At 55.5% G+C, this 17,500-nt stretch overlaps 1 protein-coding gene and 1 long non-coding RNA gene across 2 annotated transcripts in view; both read left to right on the top strand.

The window, feature by feature from the left end:
* The window catches only part of ZNF618 (zinc finger protein 618), a 61,102-nt gene extending 54,514 nt beyond the window's left edge, over positions 1-6,588 (top strand). Inside the window, exons 14-15 of the mRNA XM_053376460.1 lie at positions 4,654-5,260; positions 5,798-6,588. Coding sequence (XP_053232435.1) covers positions 4,654-5,260; positions 5,798-6,588 — 1,398 coding nt within the window. The remainder of the gene's footprint in view (positions 1-4,653; positions 5,261-5,797) is intronic.
* An 808-nt stretch (positions 6,589-7,396) lies between these two features.
* LOC128399962 (uncharacterized) lies at positions 7,397-8,222 on the top strand. Its single transcript, XR_008327288.1, has 5 exons — positions 7,397-7,435; positions 7,572-7,615; positions 7,736-7,788; positions 7,831-7,845; positions 8,134-8,222. It is a non-coding gene; the product is annotated as an uncharacterized LOC128399962 (long non-coding RNA).
* The last annotated feature ends 9,278 nt before the right edge of the window (positions 8,223-17,500 follow it).

The raw sequence follows: 17,500 nt of genomic DNA on the forward strand, positions 1-17,500 counted from the left end.
GTTTGGGGACTGTAATTCCCATGAGCCAGTGGGGTTTGGGGACTCCAACTCCCATGAGCCAGTGGGTTTGGGGACTGTAATTCCCATGAGCCAGTGGGGTTTGGGGACTCCAACTCCCATGAGCCAGTGGGTTTTGGGACTACAATTCCCATGAGACAGTGGGCTTTTGGGACTACAGCTCCCATGAGACAGTGGGGTTTGGGACTACAATTCCCATGAGACAGTGGGGTTTGGGACTACAACTCCCATGAGCCAGTGGGGTTTGGGGACTCCAACTCCCATGATCCTTAGCTAACATCCAGCCCTGTTAGCTAAGGATCATGGGAGTTGGAGTCCCAAAGCCCACTGGTTGATGGGAGTTGGAGTCCTCAAGTCTGCTAGCGCGTGGGAGTTGGAGTCTGAAAACCCACTGCATCATGGGAGTTGGAGTCCATAAAATCCATTGGGCCTATTAGCTAAGGATCATGGGAATTGTAGTGCCGAAAGAAATCCGCTCTGTTAGCTGAGAATCATGGGAATTGGAGTCCCAAACCCCCCCCCCCCGGATCATGGGAATTGTAGTCCCCAAACCCACTGGCCCTATTAGCTGAGGATTATGGGAACTGTAGTCCCCAACCCCACTGTCTCATGGGAGTTATAGTCCCAAACCCCACTGTCTCATGGGAATTGTAGTCCCAAACCCCACTCTCTCATGGGAATTGTAGTCCCAAACCCCACTGTCTCATGGGAATTGTAGTCCCAAACCCCACTCTCTCATGGGAATTGTAGTCCCAAACCCCACTGTCTCATGGGAGTTATAGTTCCCTTACCCCTGTAGCTCATGGGAATCGTAGTCCCAAAACCCAAACCCCACTGTCTCATGGGAACTGTAGTCCCCAACCCCACTGTCTCATGGGAGTTATAGTTCCCTTACCCCACTGTCTCATGGGAATCATAGTCCCAAACCCCACTGTCTCATGGGAATTGTAGTCCCAAACCCCACTGTCTCATGGGAATTGTAGTCCCAAAACCCTCTGTCTCATGGGAGTTATAGTTCCCTTACCCCACTGTCTCATGGGAATTGTAGTCCCAAAACCCCACCGTCTCCTGGGAGTTATAGTTTCCTAACCCACGGGATCATGGGAATTGTAGTCCCCAAACCCACTTCCCCTTTTAGCTAAGGATCATGGGAGTTGTAGTTCCAAAACCCACTGTCTCCTGTGAGTTATAGTTCCCTTACCCCTGTAGCTCATGGGAATCGTAGTCCCAAAACCCAAACCCCACTGTCTCATGGGAATCGTAGTCCCAAAACCCCACTGTCTCATGGGAATTGTAGTCCCCAAACCCACTCCCCCTTTTAGCTAAGTATCATGGGAGTTGTAGTCCCCAAACCCATTGGCTTATGGGAATTATAGTCCCCAAACCCACTGTCTCATGGGAGTTGTAGTCCCCAAACCCACTGTCTCCTGGGAGTTATAGTTCCCTTACCCCTATAGCTCATGGGAATTGTAGTCCCAAACCCCACTGTCTCATGAGAATTATAGTCCCAAACCCCACTGCCTCATGGGAGTTGTAGTCCCAAACCCCATTGTCTCATGGGAATTATAGTTCCCTTTACCTCTGTAGCTCATGGGAATTGTAGTCCCAAAACCCCACTGTATCCTGGGAGTTATAGTTCCCTTACCCCTGTAGCTCATGGGAATCATAGTCCGAAACCCCACTGCCTCATGGGAATTGTAGTCCCCAAACCCCACTGTCTCATGGGAGTTATAGTCCCAAAACCCACTGGCCCTGTTAGCTAAGGATCATGGGAGTTGTAGTCCCAAAACCCACTCCCCCTTTTAGCTAAGGATCATGGGAGTTGTAGTCCCAAAACCCACTCCCCCTTTTAGCTAAGGATCATGGGAGTTGTAGTCCCCAAACCCACTCCCCCTTTTAGCTAAGGATCATGGGAGTTGTAGTCCCAAACCCCACTGTCTCCTGTGAGTTATAGTTCCCTTACTCCTCTAGCTCATGGGAATCGTAGTCCCAAACCCCACTGTCTCATGGGAATTATAGTCCCCAAACCCACTGGCCCTATTAGCTAAGGATTATGGGAACTGTAGTCCCAAACCCCACTGTCTCATGGGAATTGTAGTCCCCAAACCCACTGGCCCTATTAGCTAAGGATCATGGGAGTTGTAGTCCCCAAACCCACTGTCTCATGGGAATCATAGTCCCAAACCCCACTGTCTCCTGGGAGTTATAGTTCCCTTACCCCTCTAGCTCATGGGAATCGTAGTCCCAAACTCCAAACCCCACTGTCTCATGGGAATTGTAGTCCCCAAACCCCACTGTCTCTTCGGAGTTATAGTTCCCTTTCCCCTGTAGCTCATGGGAATTATAGTCCCAAAACCCACTGGCCCTATTAGCTAAGGATTATGGGAACTGTAGTCCCAAACCCCACTGTCTCATGGGAGTTATAGTCCCAAACCCCACTGTCTCATGGGAATTATAGTCCCAAAACCCACTGTCTCATGGGAATTATAGTTCCAAAACCCACACCCCCTTTTAGCTAAGGATCATGGGAGTTGTAGTCCCCAAACCCCACTGTCTCATGGGAATTGTAGTCCCCAAACCCATTTCCCCTTTTAGCTAAGGATCATGGGAGTTATAGTCCCAAACCCCACTGTCTCCTGGGAATTGTAGTCCCAAACCCCACTGTCTCATGGGAATTATAGTCCCAAAACCCACTCCCCCTATTAGCTAGCGCTCATGGGAATTGTAGTCCCCAAACCCACTGGCCCTATTAGCTAAGGATTATGGGAGTTATAGTCCCAAACCCCACTGTCTCCTGGGAATTGTAGTCCCAAACCCCACTGTCTCATGGGAATTGTAGTCCCCAAACCCACTGTCTCCTGTGAGTTATAGTTCCCTTACCCCTGTAGCTCATGGGAATTATAGTCCCCAAACCCACTGGCCCTGTTAGCTAAGGATCATGGGAGTTGTAGTCCCAAAACCCACTCCCCCTTTTAGCTAAGGATCATGGGAGTTGTAGTCCCCAAACCCACTCCCCCTTTTAGCTAAGGATCATGGGAATTGTAGTCGCCAAACCCCACTGTCTCATGGGAGTTATAGTTCCCTTACCCCTGTAGCTCATGGGAATCGTAGTCCCAAAACCCAAACCCCACTGTCTCATGGGAATTATAGTCCCCAAACCCACTGACTCATGGGAATTGTAGTCCCCAAACCCACTGTCTCCTGTGAGCTTTAGTTCCCTTACTCCTCTAGCTCATGGGAATCGTAGTCCCAAAACCCAAACCCCACTGTCTCCTGGGAATTATAGTCCCAAACCCCACTCTCTCATGGGAATTATAGTCCCCAAACCCACTGCCTCATGGGAATTGTAGTCCCCAAACCCACTGTCTCCTGTGAGCTTTAGTTCCCTTACTCCTCTAGCTCATGGGAATCGTAGTCCCAAAACCCAAACCCCACTGTCTCCTGGGAATTATAGTCCCAAACCCCACTCTCTCATGGGAATTATAGTCCCAAACCCCACTGTCTCATGGGAATCATAGTCCCAAACCCCACTGCCTCATGGGAATTGTAGTCCCAAAATCCACTGTCTCATGGGAATCGTAGTCCCAAAACCCCACCGTCTCCTGGAAGTTATAGTTTCCTAACCCACTGGTTCATGGGAATCGTAGTCCCAAACCCCAAACCCCACTGCCTCCTGGGAATCGTAGTCCCAAACCCCAAACCCCACTGTCTCCTGGGAATCATAGTCCCAAACCCCACTGCCTCATGGGAATTGTAGTCCCCAAACCCACTCCCCCTTTTAGCTAAGGATCATGGGAATTGTAGTCCCCAAACCCCACTGTCTCATGGGAATTATAGTCCCAAACCCCACTGTCTCATGGGAATTATAGTACCAAAACCCACTGGCCCTGTTAGCTAAGGATTATGGGAATTGTAGTCCCCAAACCCACTGGCCCTATTAGCTAAGGATCATGGGAGTTGTAGTCCCCAAACCCACTGTATCCCGGGAGTTATAGTTCCCTTTCCCCTGTAGCTCATGGGAATCGTAGTCCCAAAACCCAAACCCCACTGTCTCATGGGAATTGTAGTCCCCAAACCCACTCCCCCTTTTAGCTAAGGATCATGGGAGTTGTAGTCCCAAAACCCACTGTCTCATGGGAGTTATAGTTCCCTTAGCCCTGTAGCTCATGGGAATTGTAGTCCCCAAACCCCACTGTCTCATGGGAATTGTAGTCCCCAAACCCACTGCCTCATGGGAGTTATAGTTCCCTTACCCCTATAGCTCATGGGAATTGTAGTCCCCAAACCCACTCCCCCTATTAGCAAAGGATCATGGGAATTGTAGTCCCAAAACCCACTGCCTCCTGGGAATCGTAGTCCCAAAACCCCACTGCCTCATGGGAATTATAGTCCCCAAACCCACTTCCCCTTTTAGCTAAGGATCATGGGAATTGTAGTCCCCAAACCCACTGCCCTATTAGCTAACGCTCATGGGAATTGTAGTCCCAAACCCCACTGCCTCATGGGAGTTATAGTTCCCTTACCCCTGTAGCTCATGGGAATTGTAGTCCCCAAACCCCAAACCCCACTGCCTCCTGGGAATCGTAGTCCCCACCCCACTGACCCTCTCCCTCTTCTCTCCCCCCAGCCCTCCAGGTCCCGGACAAGGAGCGCCAAGCCCTGGCCGAGCGCCTCCTCCGCCTGGCCTGCGCCGAGCCGGCCCTGCTGCCCGCCCTCTCCGGCCCCGACTTCCAGAAGCTGGCGCAGGCCCTGGTCGACAGCGGCGCCCAACACGGCGCCCACCCGGTCGCCAACACCCTGGGCAACCTGGGCGCCTTGGCCCTCCAGCACCTCCCGCGCCTCTACAACCAGGCGAAGGTCAAAGTCACCTGCGCCCTGGGCGCCGCGCGCGGCATCGGCGTCACCTGCCACGCCCACCCCGGCGGCCATGTTCTGGCGGCGCACCGCGCCGAAGGCGGGCGCCTGCGCAGCTACGTCCTGGCCGTCCGCCTCGAACCCGGCGCCGGCGCCGAGCCGGTCCACCTGTGGGCGCAGAACGTCCTGTCGGAGTTCGTGGCGCCCGAGACCCGCGCCGCCTTCGTGGGCGACGGCGCCGGGTTCGGGAAGGGCGGGCTCAGCCTGCGCTGCGCCGGCTGCGCCCTCAACGCCGCCGTGGCCGGCGTGCTGAGCCAGAGGGCGCTGCAGGCGCGCGGCATGCCGGAGGTGGCCGAGCTGTTGGCAACCTGCGTCGACCTGGTGGGGAGTCGTAGCGCGGCGGCGCCGGGTTCGGATCCGACGGCGGAGGAGCGCTGGGAATGTGGCGCCAACGTCCGCCGGGCCGGGAGTCGCAGCGCCAACGTTGGGAGTTACAGCGCGGCGGCGCCATCTTTGGATCCGACGGCGGAGGAGCGCTGGGAATGTGGCGCCAACGTCCGCCGGGCCGGGAGTCGTAGCGCGGCGGCGCCATCTTTGGACTCACCGGGGGAATGTGGCGCCAACGTCCGCCGGGCTGGGAGTTATAGCGCGGCAGCGCCATGTTCGGATCCGACGGCGGAGGAGCACCGGGAATGTGGCGCCAACTCCCGCCGGGCCGGGAGCTTCGCCGGGAGTTATAGCGCCGACGTTGGGAGTTACAGCGCGGCGGCGCCATGTTTGGATTCTCCGGCGGAGGAGCGGCGGGAATGTGGCGCCAACGTCCGCCGGGCCGGGAGTCGCAGCGCCAACGTTGGGAGTCGTAGCGCCGGGAGTTATAGCGCGGCGGCGCCATGTTTGGATTCTCCGGCGGAGGAGCGCTGGGAAGGCGCCAACGTCCACCGGGCCGGGAGTTATAGCGTCACCACGCCGCCCTGCTGGCATTCTCCGGCGGACGCCTTGCTTGCGGCGCACGAGTGGCAGGAGCGTGGCAACCTTGGGAGTCGTAGCGCCGGGGCGGAGGAGCGCCTGAACCGGGCGCTGCTGGGCAACCTGGCGGCGCTGCTGGCGCCCGTCAAGCAGGCGGTGGCCGAACTGGGCGCCGAGGGGCGTCCGACGCTCCAACTGGTGTTGCCAACTTATGCCCGTTTGGAGAAGCTCTTCACCGCCAAGGCGGGCGACGCCGGGGTCGTCAGCAAGCTCTGCCACCTCTTCCTGGAGGCCCTGAAGGAGAACTTCAAATTGCACCCGGCCCACAAGGCGGCCATGTTGCTGGACCCGCGCCAGAAGCTGCGCCCGGCGCCAACTTACCAGCACGACGAGATCGTCGCCCACGTCTGCCAGCTGATGGCCGACCAGCCGGAGCTGGAACCCGGCGCCGCCAAGAAGGCGCGGGTGGCGGGAGACGTAGCGCCGCCGGGCGCCGAGGAGGCGGAGGTCTACGCCTATCTGCAGGAGGCGCCGGCGGCGGCGCCAACTGACCTCCTCCAGTACTGGGCCGGCGCCGCCGCGCACCCGCGTCTGGCCAGGCTGGCGCTGTGGCTGCTGGCGGTGCCGGCCGTCGGCGCCCGGGTCGGGTGCGCCCGCTTGTGCGAAGAGGCGCAGGGGATGAGGAGGCGGAGGGTGCTGGGGGCGGAGGACGCCAACAAGCTGCTGTTTCTGAGGGCGAATATGTTGTGAGGGGGGTGGTTGCGGGTTCAAGTGTGGGTGGGAAACGTAGCGCAGCACCAGTGGGAAAGGTAGCGTGGTGCCGGGTTGCGGGTTCAAATGGATGGAAGGTTGCGGGTTCGAATGGGGATGGAAGGTTGCGGGTTCGAATGGGGATGGAGAGAGTGGGAAACGTAGCACAGCGCCAGGTTGTGGGTGCGAATGGGGATGGAAGGTTGTGGGTTCAAATGGGGGTGGGAAATGTAGCGTGGCACCGGGTTGCGGGTTCAAAGGGATTGAAGGTTGTGGGTTCGAATGGGGATGGAAGGTTGCGGGTTCAAGTGTGGGTGGGAAACGAAGCGCGGCGTCGGGCTGCGGGTTCAAGTGTGGGTGGGAAAGGTAGCGTGACGCCAGGTTGCGGGTTCAAATGGAGGTGGGAAACGTAGCGTGGCGCCAGGTTGCGGGTTCGAATGAGGATGGAGAGGGTGGGAAACGTAGTGCAGCGCCGGGTTGTGGGTGCGAATGCAGTGCGAAAGGTAGCATGGTGCCGGGTTGTGGGTGCGAATGGGGTGGGACAGGTAGCGTGGCGCCAGGTTGCGGGTTCGAATGGGGATGGAAGGTTGCGGGTTCAAATGGGGTGGGAAACGTAGCGCAGCGCCAGGTTGCGGGTTCGAATGGGGTGGGAAACATAGCGCGGCGCCAGGTTGCGGGTTCAAATGGGGGCGGATTGCGAGTTCAAAGGGGTGGAAGGTTGCGGGTTCGAATGGGGTGGGAAAAGTAGCGCGGCGCCAGGTTGCGGGTTCAAATGGGGCAGGTTGCGGGTTCGAAGGGGTGGAAGGTTGCGGGTTCGAATGGGGTGGGAAACGTAGCGTGGCGCCAGGTTGCGGGTTCGAAGGGATGTAAGGTTGCGGGTTCACATGGGGATGGAAGGTTGCGGGTTCGAATGGGGGTGGGAAACATAGCGTGGGTTGGAAAACGTAGCACGGCGCCGGGTTGCGGGTTCGAATGGATGGAAGGTTGCGGGTTCGAATGGGGATGGAAGGTTGCGGGTTCGAATGGGGTGGGAAATGTAGTGTGGTGCCAGGTTGCGGGTTCGAATGTGGGCAGAGAGGGTGGAAAACGTAGCGCGGCGCCGGGTTCGAAGGGATGGAAGGTTGCGGGTTCGAATGAGGATGGAGAGGGTGGGAAACATAGCGTGGCGCCAGGCTGTGGGTTCAAGTGTGGGTGAGAAAAGTAGCGTGGTGCCAGGTTGCGGGTTCGAATGTGGTGGGAAAGGTAGCGCGGCGCCGGGTTGCGGGTTCGAATGGGGATGAAAGGCTGCAGGTTTGAATGGGGGCGGGAAACGTAGTGCGGCGCCGGGTTGCGGGTTCGGGAGGCGAATGTGTGTGAGGGTGGGAGTCATAGCGTGGCGCCGGGTTGCGGGTTCAAGTGGGAATGGAAGGCTGCAGGTTCAGATGTGGGTGGGAAACGTAGCGTGGTGCCAGGTGGTGGGTTCGAATGAGGATGGAAGTTTGTGGGTTCGAATGGGGTGGGAAATGTAGCACGGCGCCGGGTTGCGGGTTCGAATGGGGATGGAAGGTTGCGGGTTCGAATGGGGATGGAAGGTTGTGGGTTCGAATGGGGTGGGAAATGTAGCGCAGCGCCGGGTTGCGGGTTCAGGAGGCGAATGTGTGTGAGAGGGTGGGAGTCATAGCACGGCGCCGGGTTGCGGGTTCGAATGGATGGGAGGTTGCGGGTTCGAATGGGGTGGGAAACGTAGCGTGGTGCCAGGTTGCGGGTTCGAATGAGGATGGAAGTTTGTGGGTTCGAATGGGGTGGGAAATGTAGCACGGCGCCGGGTTGCGGGTTCGAATGGGGATGGAAGGTTGCGGGTTCGAATGGGGATGGAAGGTTGTGGGTTCGAATGGGGTGGGAAATGTAGCGCAGCGCCGGGTTGCGGGTTCAGGAGGCGAATGTGTGTGAGAGGGTGGGAGTCATAGCACGGCGCCGGGTTGCGGGTTCGAATGGATGGGAGGTTGCGGGTTCGAATGGGGTGGGAAACGTAGCGTGGTGCCAGGTTGCGGGTTCGAATGGGGATGTAAGGTTGCGGGTTCGAAGGGATGGAAGGTTGCGGGTTCGAATGGGGAGGGAAGGTTGTGGGTTCGAATGGGGGTGGGAAACGTAGCGCGGTGCCGGGTTGCGGGTTCGAAGGGATGGAAGGTGGCGGGTTCGAATGGAGGTGGGAAACTTAGTTGGGCGCCGGTTTGCGGGTTCGGGAGGCGAATGTGTGTGAGAGGGTGGGAAACGTAGCGTGGTGCCAGGTTGCGGGTTCAAATGGGGATGGAAGGTTGTGGGTTCGAATGGGGATGGAGAGGGTGGGAAACGTAGCGTGGCGCCAGGTTGCGGGTTCGAATGGATAGAAGGTTGCGGGTTCAAAGGGATGGAAGGTTGTGGGTTCGAATGGGGTGGGAAACGTAGCGTGGTGCCAGGTTGCGGGTTTGAATGAGGATGGAAGGTTGCGGGTTCGAATGGGAGCGGGAAACGTAGCGCGGCGCCGGGTTGCGGGTTCAAATGGGGGTGGAGAGGGTGGAAAACGTAGAGTGGGTTGGGAAACGTAGCACAGCGCCAGGTTGCGGGTTCGAAGGGATGGAAGGTTGCGGGTTCAAATGGGGGTGGGAAACGTAGCGTGGCGCCGGGTTGCGGGTTTGAATGAGGATGGAGAGGGTGGGAAACATAGCGCAGTGCCAGGTTGCGGGTTCAAATGGAGGTGGGAAACAGCGCAGCACCGGGTTGCGGGTTCGGGAGGCGAATGTGTGTGAGGGTGGGAGTTGTAGCGCGGCGCCGGGTTGCGGGTTCGAATGGGGATGGAAGGTTGTGGGTTCAAATGTGAGTGGAAAACATAGCGCAGTGCCGGGTTGTGGGTGCGAATGGGGATGGAAGGTTGCGGGTTCGAATTGGGGTGGGAAACGTAGCGCGGTGCCGGGTTGTGGGTTCAAATGGAGGTGGGAAACGTAGCGTGGTGCCAGGTTGCGGGTTCAAATGGAGGTGGGAAACGTAGCATGGTGCCGGGTTGTGGGTTCAAATGGAGGTGGGAAACGTAGCGTGGTGCCAGGTTGCGGGTTCAAATGGAGGTGGGAAACGTAGCGTGGTGCCAGGTTGCGGGTTCGAATGGGGGCAGGTTGCGGGTTCGAATGGGGTGGGAAACGTAGCGCAGCGCCGGGTTGCGGGTTCAGAAGGCGAATGTGCGTGAGAGGGTGGGAAACGTAGCACGGCGCTGGGTTGCGGGTGCGAAGGGATGGAAGGTTGCGGGTTCGAATGGGGATGGAAGGTTGCGGGTTCGAATGGGGATGGAAGGCTGCAGGTTCGAATGGGGGTGGGAAACGTAGCGTGGCGTCGGGTTTTGGGTGCGATTGGGGTGGGAAAGGTAGTTGTGGGTTCAAATGTGAGTGGGAAACGTAGCGTGGTGCCGGGTTGCGGGTGCGAAGGGATGGAAGGTTGCGGGTGCGAATGGGGATGGAAGGCTGCAGGTTCGAATGGGGGTGGGAAACGTAGCGTGGCGTCGGGTTTTGGGTGCGATTGGGGTGGGAAAGGTAGTTGTGGGTTCAAATGTGAGTGGGAAACGTAGCGTGGTGCCAGGTTGCGGGTGCGAAGGGATGGAAGGTTGCGGGTGCGAATGGGGATGGAAGGTTGTGTGTTCGAATGGAGGTGGGAAACGTAGTGGGGCGTCGGGTTGCGGGTTCGGGAGGCGAATGTGAGAGGGTGGGAGTCGTAGCACGGCGCCGGGTTGCGGGTTTGAATGGGGATGGAGAGTGTGGGAAACGTAGTGTGGCACCAGGTTGCGGGTTTGAATGAGGATGGAAGGCTGCAGGTTCAAATGGGGTGGGAAACGTAGCACGGCGCCTTGTTGCGGTTTCGAATGATGGAGAGGGTGGGAAACGTAGCGCAGCGCCGGGTTGCGGGTTCAAGTGTGGGTGGGAAACGTAGCATGGCGCCGGGTTGCGGGTTCGAATGGGGATGGAAGGTTATGGGTTTGAATGGGGGTGGGAAACGTAGTGCGGCGCCGGGTTGCGGGTTCGGGAGGCGAATGTGTGTGAGAGGGTGGGAGTCGTAGCATGGCGCCGGGTTGCGGGTTCAAATAGATGGAAAGGGTGGGAAACGTAGCGTGGCACCAGGTTGCGGGTTCGAATGGGGATGAAAGGTTGTGGGTTCGAATGGGGTGGGAAATGTAGCGCAGCGCCGGGTTGTGGGTTCAAATGGGGATGGAAGGCTGCAGGTTCAAATGGGGGTGGGAAACATAGCACGGCGCCGGGTTGCGGGTTCGAATGGATGGAAAGGGTGGGAATTGTAGCGCGGTGCCAGGTTTGGGGTGTATATAGGTGTATAGAAGGGGATATGGGGGGATACGGGGTGGGGGGAGTTTGGGGAGGAGTTGAACCCGGAGCCGGAGCTGAATTCGGATCTGAATTCGAACCCAGAGCCGAACTGGAATTCGAACTGGGAGCAGAATTGTAGGCTGAACTTGAGCTTAGACCAGAATTCAGGGCTGAACTGGGGGCTGAACTCGGAGCTGAACTCGAATTCGGACCTGAACTGTGGGCTGAACTCAGGGCTGAACTCGAATTCGGACCTGAACTGTGGGCTGAACTCGGGGCTGAACTAGAATTCGCACCTGAACTGTGGGCTGAACTTGGGGCTGAACTAGAATTCGGACCTGAACTGTGGGCTGAACTAGAATTCAGACCTGAACTGTGGGCTGAACTCGGAGCTGAACTCGAATTCAGACTTGAACTGTGGGCTGAACTCGGGGCTGAACTCGAATTTGGACCTGAACTGTGGGCTGAACTCAGGGCTGAACTAGAATTCAGACCTGAACTGTGGGCTGAACTCGGGGCTGAACTCGAATTCGGACCTGAACTCAGAGCTGAACTCGAATTCGGACCTGAACTGTGGGCTGAACTCGGAGCTGAACTAGAATTCGGACCTGAACTGTGAGCTGAACTCAGGGCTGAACTAGAATTCAGACCTGAACTGTGGGCTGAACTCGGGGCTGAACTCGAATTCGGACCTGAACTGTGGGCTGAACTCAGGGCTGAACTAGAATTCAGACCTGAACTCGGGGCTGAACTCAAAGTCCGGGTTGAAGTGGAACTCGAATGGGAACTCGAACCCCAACTTGGGGCTGAACTCCAACTCAGACCTGAATTCAGACCTGAACTCGAACCCAAACTTGGGGCCGAACTCCAACTCAGACCTCAATTCAGACCTGAACTCGAACCCAAACTTGGGGCCGAACTCCAACTCAGACCTCAATTCAGACCTGAACTCGAACCCAAACTTGGGGCTGAACTCCAACTCAGACCTCAATTCAGACCTGAACTCGAACCCAAACTTGGGATCGAACTCCAACTCAGACCTCAATTCAGACCTGAACTCGAACCCAAACTTGGGATCGAACTCCAACTCAGACCTCAATTCAGACCTGAACTCGAACCCAAACTTGGGACCGAACTCCCAACTCAGACCTGAATTTAGACCTGAACTCGAACCCAAACTTGGGGCTGAACTCTAATTCAGACCTGAACTTGAACCCAAACTTGGGGCTGAACTCTAATTCAGACCTGAACTCGAACCCAAACTTGGGGCTGAACTCCAACTCAGACCTGAATTCAGACCTGAACTCGAACCCAAACTTGGGGCTGAACTCTAATTCAGACCTGAACTCGAACCCAAACTTGGGGCCGAACTCCAACTCAGACCTCAATTCAGACCTGAACTCGAACCCGAACTTGGGACTGAACTCCAATTCAGACCTGAACTCGAACCCAAACTTGGGGCTGAACTCCAACTCAGACCTGAATTCAGACCTGAACTCGAACCCGAACTTGGGACCGAACTCCAACTCAGACCTGAATTCAGACCTGAACTTGAACCCAAACTTGGGGCTGAACTCCAATTCAGACCTGAACTCGAACCCGAACTTGGGACCGAACTCCAACTCAGACCTGATCTCGAACTTGGGGCCGAACTGGGACTCGAATCCAAACTTGGGGCTGAACTCAAAACTCGGGGTTGAACCCGAATCCGGGACCGAACTCGAACTCGGATCTGAACTTGAACTGGGGCTGAACTTGGGGCTGAACTCAGCACTGAACCCAAATTTGGGACCGAATTCGGACCTGGGGGCCGAACCAGAACTCAAATGGGAACTTGAACTCGAACTCGGGGTTGAACTGAGGTTCAGACCTGAACTCAGGGCTGAACCCAGATTTGGGAACGAACTCGAACTCACATCTGAACTCAAACTCGGGAGCCGAAACCGAACTCGGATCTGAACTCAAATTCGGGGGGCCAAGTGGAACGCAGATCTGAATTCGGACCCGAACTCGGGGCTGAACTTGAACTCGGGGTTGAACCCGGACAGAAACTCGAACCCAGAACTCAAACAGGAACTTGAACCCCAACTTGGGGCTCAATTCGAACTCGGGGTGGAACCCAAAGTCAGGGCTGAAGTCGAACTCAGACCTGAACTTGGGGCTCAATTCAAACTCCAGGTTGAACCCGAATTCGGGACCAAACTCAAAATCAGACCTGAATTCAGACCGGAACTCGAACCCAAACTTCTGGGTTGAACCCGAATTCGGGACTGGAACTCGAACTCGAACTGAAACCCAAACTTTGAACCCGGAGTCGGGACCAAACTGGAACTCAGACCTGAACTTGGATCTGAACTCCAACTTGGGGCCGAACGGGAACTGGAACCCAAAGACGGAGTTGAACTAGAATTCGGACCCGAACACGGAGTTGAACTGCAATTCAGACCCGAACTCGGATCTAAACTCAAACTCGGATCTAAACTCCAAACTTGAACTCGGGACCGAACTCAACCTCAGACTTGAATTGTGGGCTGAACTTGAGCTTAGACCTGAATTCGGGGCTGAACTCGGACCTGAACTCCAACCCGAACTCGAACCCAGACTTGGGGCTGAATTCCAATTCGGGGCCTAAAAGGAACTGGAGTTGAAACTAAATTCGGGACCGAACTCCAACCCGAACTCCAACCCGAACTTGGGGCTGAATTCCAATTCGGGGCCTAAAAGGAACTGGGAGCTGAACTTGCCTTGGGACCTGAACTGTGGGCCGAACTAGAATTCAGTCCCAAACTCAGAGCCGAGCTCAAACTTGAACTCGAACCGGAACTCAAACCCGAACTTGGGGCTGAACTTGAGCTCAGACCTGAATTCGGATCCCAATTCGGGGCTGAACTTCGAACTCAGACCCGAACTCGAACTCTGGGCCGGAACAGAACTCGAACCGGAACTCGCGGCTGAGCTCTAGCTCGGACCTGAACTTGAACTCGGGGCCGAACTTGGATCTGAATTCGAACTCGGGGCCAAACCTGAATTTGGAGCCAAACTCGGGGGCTGAAATCGAACTCAAGCTCCGATCTTGAACTGGGGGTGGAATTCAAACTCAGAACTCGAGGCCGAAATGAGCTTGGGGTTGAACTCGGGGCTGAACTTGAAGACGCACTCCGAACTCGAACTCAGGGCCCAAGCTTGAACTCGGGGCTGATCTCGAACTTGAACCCTGAACTCGGACTTGGGGCTGAAATTGGGGCTAATCTCGAATTGGAACTCTGAACTCAGATCCGAACTCGGGGCTGAAATTGGGGCTGAACTCGAACTCGGGGCTGAAATTGGGGTTGATCTTGAACTCAACTCAAAATTGGGGCTGATCTTGAACTCTGAACTCGAACTTGGGGCTGATCTCGAACTTGAACTCTGAACTCGAACTTGGAGCTGAACTCGGGGCTGAAATTGGGGCTGATCTCGAACTTGAACTCTGAACTCGAACCTGAACTTGAATCATGGATCATGGGAGTTGTAGTACCAAAACAAATTAGCCCTGTTAGCAAAGGATCATGGGAGTCGGAGTCCCAAAACTAACTGCTCCCATTTGCTAAGGATCATGGGAGTTGTAGTCCCCAAACCCACAGGCTCATGGGAGTTGGAGTCCCAAAACTATCCGGCCCTGTTAGCAACGGATCATGGGAGTTTGGAGTCCCAAAGCCCACAGCCTCATGGGAATTGTAGTCCCCAAACCCACTGGCCCATTAGCTAAGGATCATGGGAGTTGGAGTCCCAAAACTCACTGGCTCATGGGAGTTGGAGTCCCCAAAACCAACTGTTCCCATTAGCTAAGGATCATGGGAGTTGTAGTACCAAAACCCCACTGGCTCATGGGAATTGGAGTCCCAAAACCAACCAGCCCTGTTAGCAAAGCGTCATGGGAGATGGAGTCCCAAGACTATCTCCTCCCGTTCGCTAAGGATCATGGGAGGTGTAGTCCCCAAACCCACAGCCTCATGGGAGTTGTAGTCCCAAAACTATCCGGCCCTGTTAGCAAAGGATCGTGGGACTTGGAGTCCCAAAGCCCACTGGCTCATGGGAATTGTAGTCCCCAAACCCACTGGCCCATTAGCTAAGGCTCATGGGAGTTGGAGTCCCCAAAACCAACTGTTCCCATTAGCAAAGGATCATGGGAGTTGTAGTCCCAAAAACTCACTGGCTCATTGGAGTCGGAGTCCCCAAACCCCACTGTCTCATGGGAATTGTAGTCCCAAACCCATTGGATCATGGGAATTGGAGTCCCAAAACTAACCCGCCCTGTTAGCAAAGGATCATGGGAGTCGGAGTCCCAAAAGTAACTGCTCCCATTAGCTAAGGATCATGGGATTTGTAGTACCAAAACTCACTGGCTCATGGGCATTGTAGTCCCAAACCCAGTGGATCATGGGAGTTGGAGTCCCAAAACTCACTGGCTCATGGGAATTGTAGTCCCAAACCCAGTGGATCATGGGAATTGGAGTCCCAAAACTATCCGGCCCTGTTAGCAAAGAATCATGGGAGTCGGAGTCCCAAAAACTCACTGGCTCATGGGAATTGGAGTCCCAAAACCAACCAGCCCTGTTAGCAAAGCATCATGGGAGATGGAGTCCTCAAACCCACAGCCTCATGGGAGTTGTAGTCCCCAAACCCACTAGCCCTGTTAGCTAAGGCTCATGGGAGTTGGAGTCCCCAAAACCAACTGTTCCCATTAGCAAAGGATCATGGGAGGTGTAGTTCCAAAAACTCACTGGCTCATGGGAATTGGAGTCCCGTCCCAAAAGTATCCGGCCCTGTCAGCAAAGGATCATGGGAGTCGGAGTCCCAAAACCAACTGTTCCCATTAGCAAAGGATCATGGGAGGTGTAGTCCCCAAAACTCACTGGCTCATGGGAGTTGGACTCCCAAAACCAACCAGCCCTGTTAGCAAAGCATCATGGGAGATGGAGTCCCAAGACTATCTCCTCCCGTTAGCTAAGGATCATGGGAGGTGTAGTCCCAAAAACTCACTGGCTCATGGGAGTTGTAGTACCAAAACCCCACTGGCTCATGGGAATTGTAGTCCCCAAACCCTGTTAGCAAAGGATCATGGGAGTCGGAGTCCCAAAACTAACTGCTCCCATTAGCTAAGGATCATGGGAATTGTACTCCTAAAATGCACTGGCTCATTGGAGTTGGAGTCCCCAAACCCACTGGCTCATGGGCATTGTAGTCTCAAAACTCACTGGCTCATGGGCATTGTAGTCCCAAACCCACTGGCTCATGGGAGTTGTAGTCCCAAAACTATCCGGCCCTGTTAGCAAAGGATCATGGGACTTTGAGTCCCAAAGCCCACTGGCTCATGGGAATTGTAGTCCCCAAACCCACTGGCCCATTAGCTAAGGATCATGGGAGTTGGAGTCCCCAAAACCAACTGTTCCCATTAGCAAAGGATCATGGGAGTTGTAGTCCCAAAAACTCACTGGCTCATTGGAGTCGGAGTCCCCAAACCCACTGGCTCATGGGAATTGTAGTCCCCAAACCCTGTTAGCAAAGCATCATGGGAGATGGAGTCCCAAGACTATCTCCTCCCGTTCGCTAAGGATCATGGGAGGTGTAGTCCCCAAACCCACAGCCTCATGGGAGTTGTAGTCCCAAAACTATCCGGCCCTGTTAGCAAAGGATCATGGGAGCTGGAGTCCCAAAGCCCACTGGCTCATGGGAATTGTAGTCTCAAAACTCACTGGCTCATGGGAATTGTAGTCCCAAACCCAGTGGCTCATGGGAATTGGAGTCCCAAAAGCAACCAGCCCTGTTAGCAAAGCATCATGGGAGATGGAGTCCCAAGACTATCTCCTCCCATTAGCTAAGGATCATGGGGGTTGTAGTACCAAAACCCCACTGGCTCATGGGAGTTGGAGTCCCAAACCCACTGGCTCATGGGAATTGTAGCCCCCAGACAGACTGGCTCATGGGACTTGTAGTCCCCAAACCCTGTTAGCAAAGGATCATGGGAGTCGGAGTCCCAAAACTAACTGTTCTCATTAGCTAAGGATCATGGGAGTTGTAGTACCAAAACCCCACTGGCTCATGGGAGTTGGAGTCGCAAAAGCAACCAGCCCTGTTAGCAAAGCATCATGGGAGATGGAGTCCCAAGACTATCTTCTCCCGTTAGCTAAGGATCATGGGATATGTAGTCCCCAAACCCAGTGGATCATGGGAATTGGAGTCCCAAAAGCAACCAGCCCTGTTAGCAAAGAATCATGGGAGATGGCGTCCCCAAACCCACAGGCTCATGGGAGTTGTAGTCCCCAAACCCACTAGCCCTGTTAGCTAAGGATCATGGGACTTGGAGTCCCCAAAACAACCAGCCCTGTTAGCAAAGCATCATGGGAGATGGAGTCCCAAGACTATCTCCTCCCGTTAGCTAAGGATCATGGGTGCTGGAGTCCCCAAACAGACTGGCTCATGGGAATTGTAGTCCCCAAACCCACTGGCTCATGCGAATTTTCTGTTCTTGCCCCGGAAAATAATCAAAATAATACGTAATAAAATCGCCGCCCCGGGTGCGAATTTTGCGGGGTTTTCGAGGGAAGAAATGG

The sequence above is a fragment of the Podarcis raffonei genome, chromosome 1 (genome assembly GCF_027172205.1).
Source record: "Podarcis raffonei isolate rPodRaf1 chromosome 1, rPodRaf1.pri, whole genome shotgun sequence".
Classification (NCBI taxonomy): domain Eukaryota; kingdom Metazoa; phylum Chordata; class Lepidosauria; order Squamata; family Lacertidae; genus Podarcis; species Podarcis raffonei.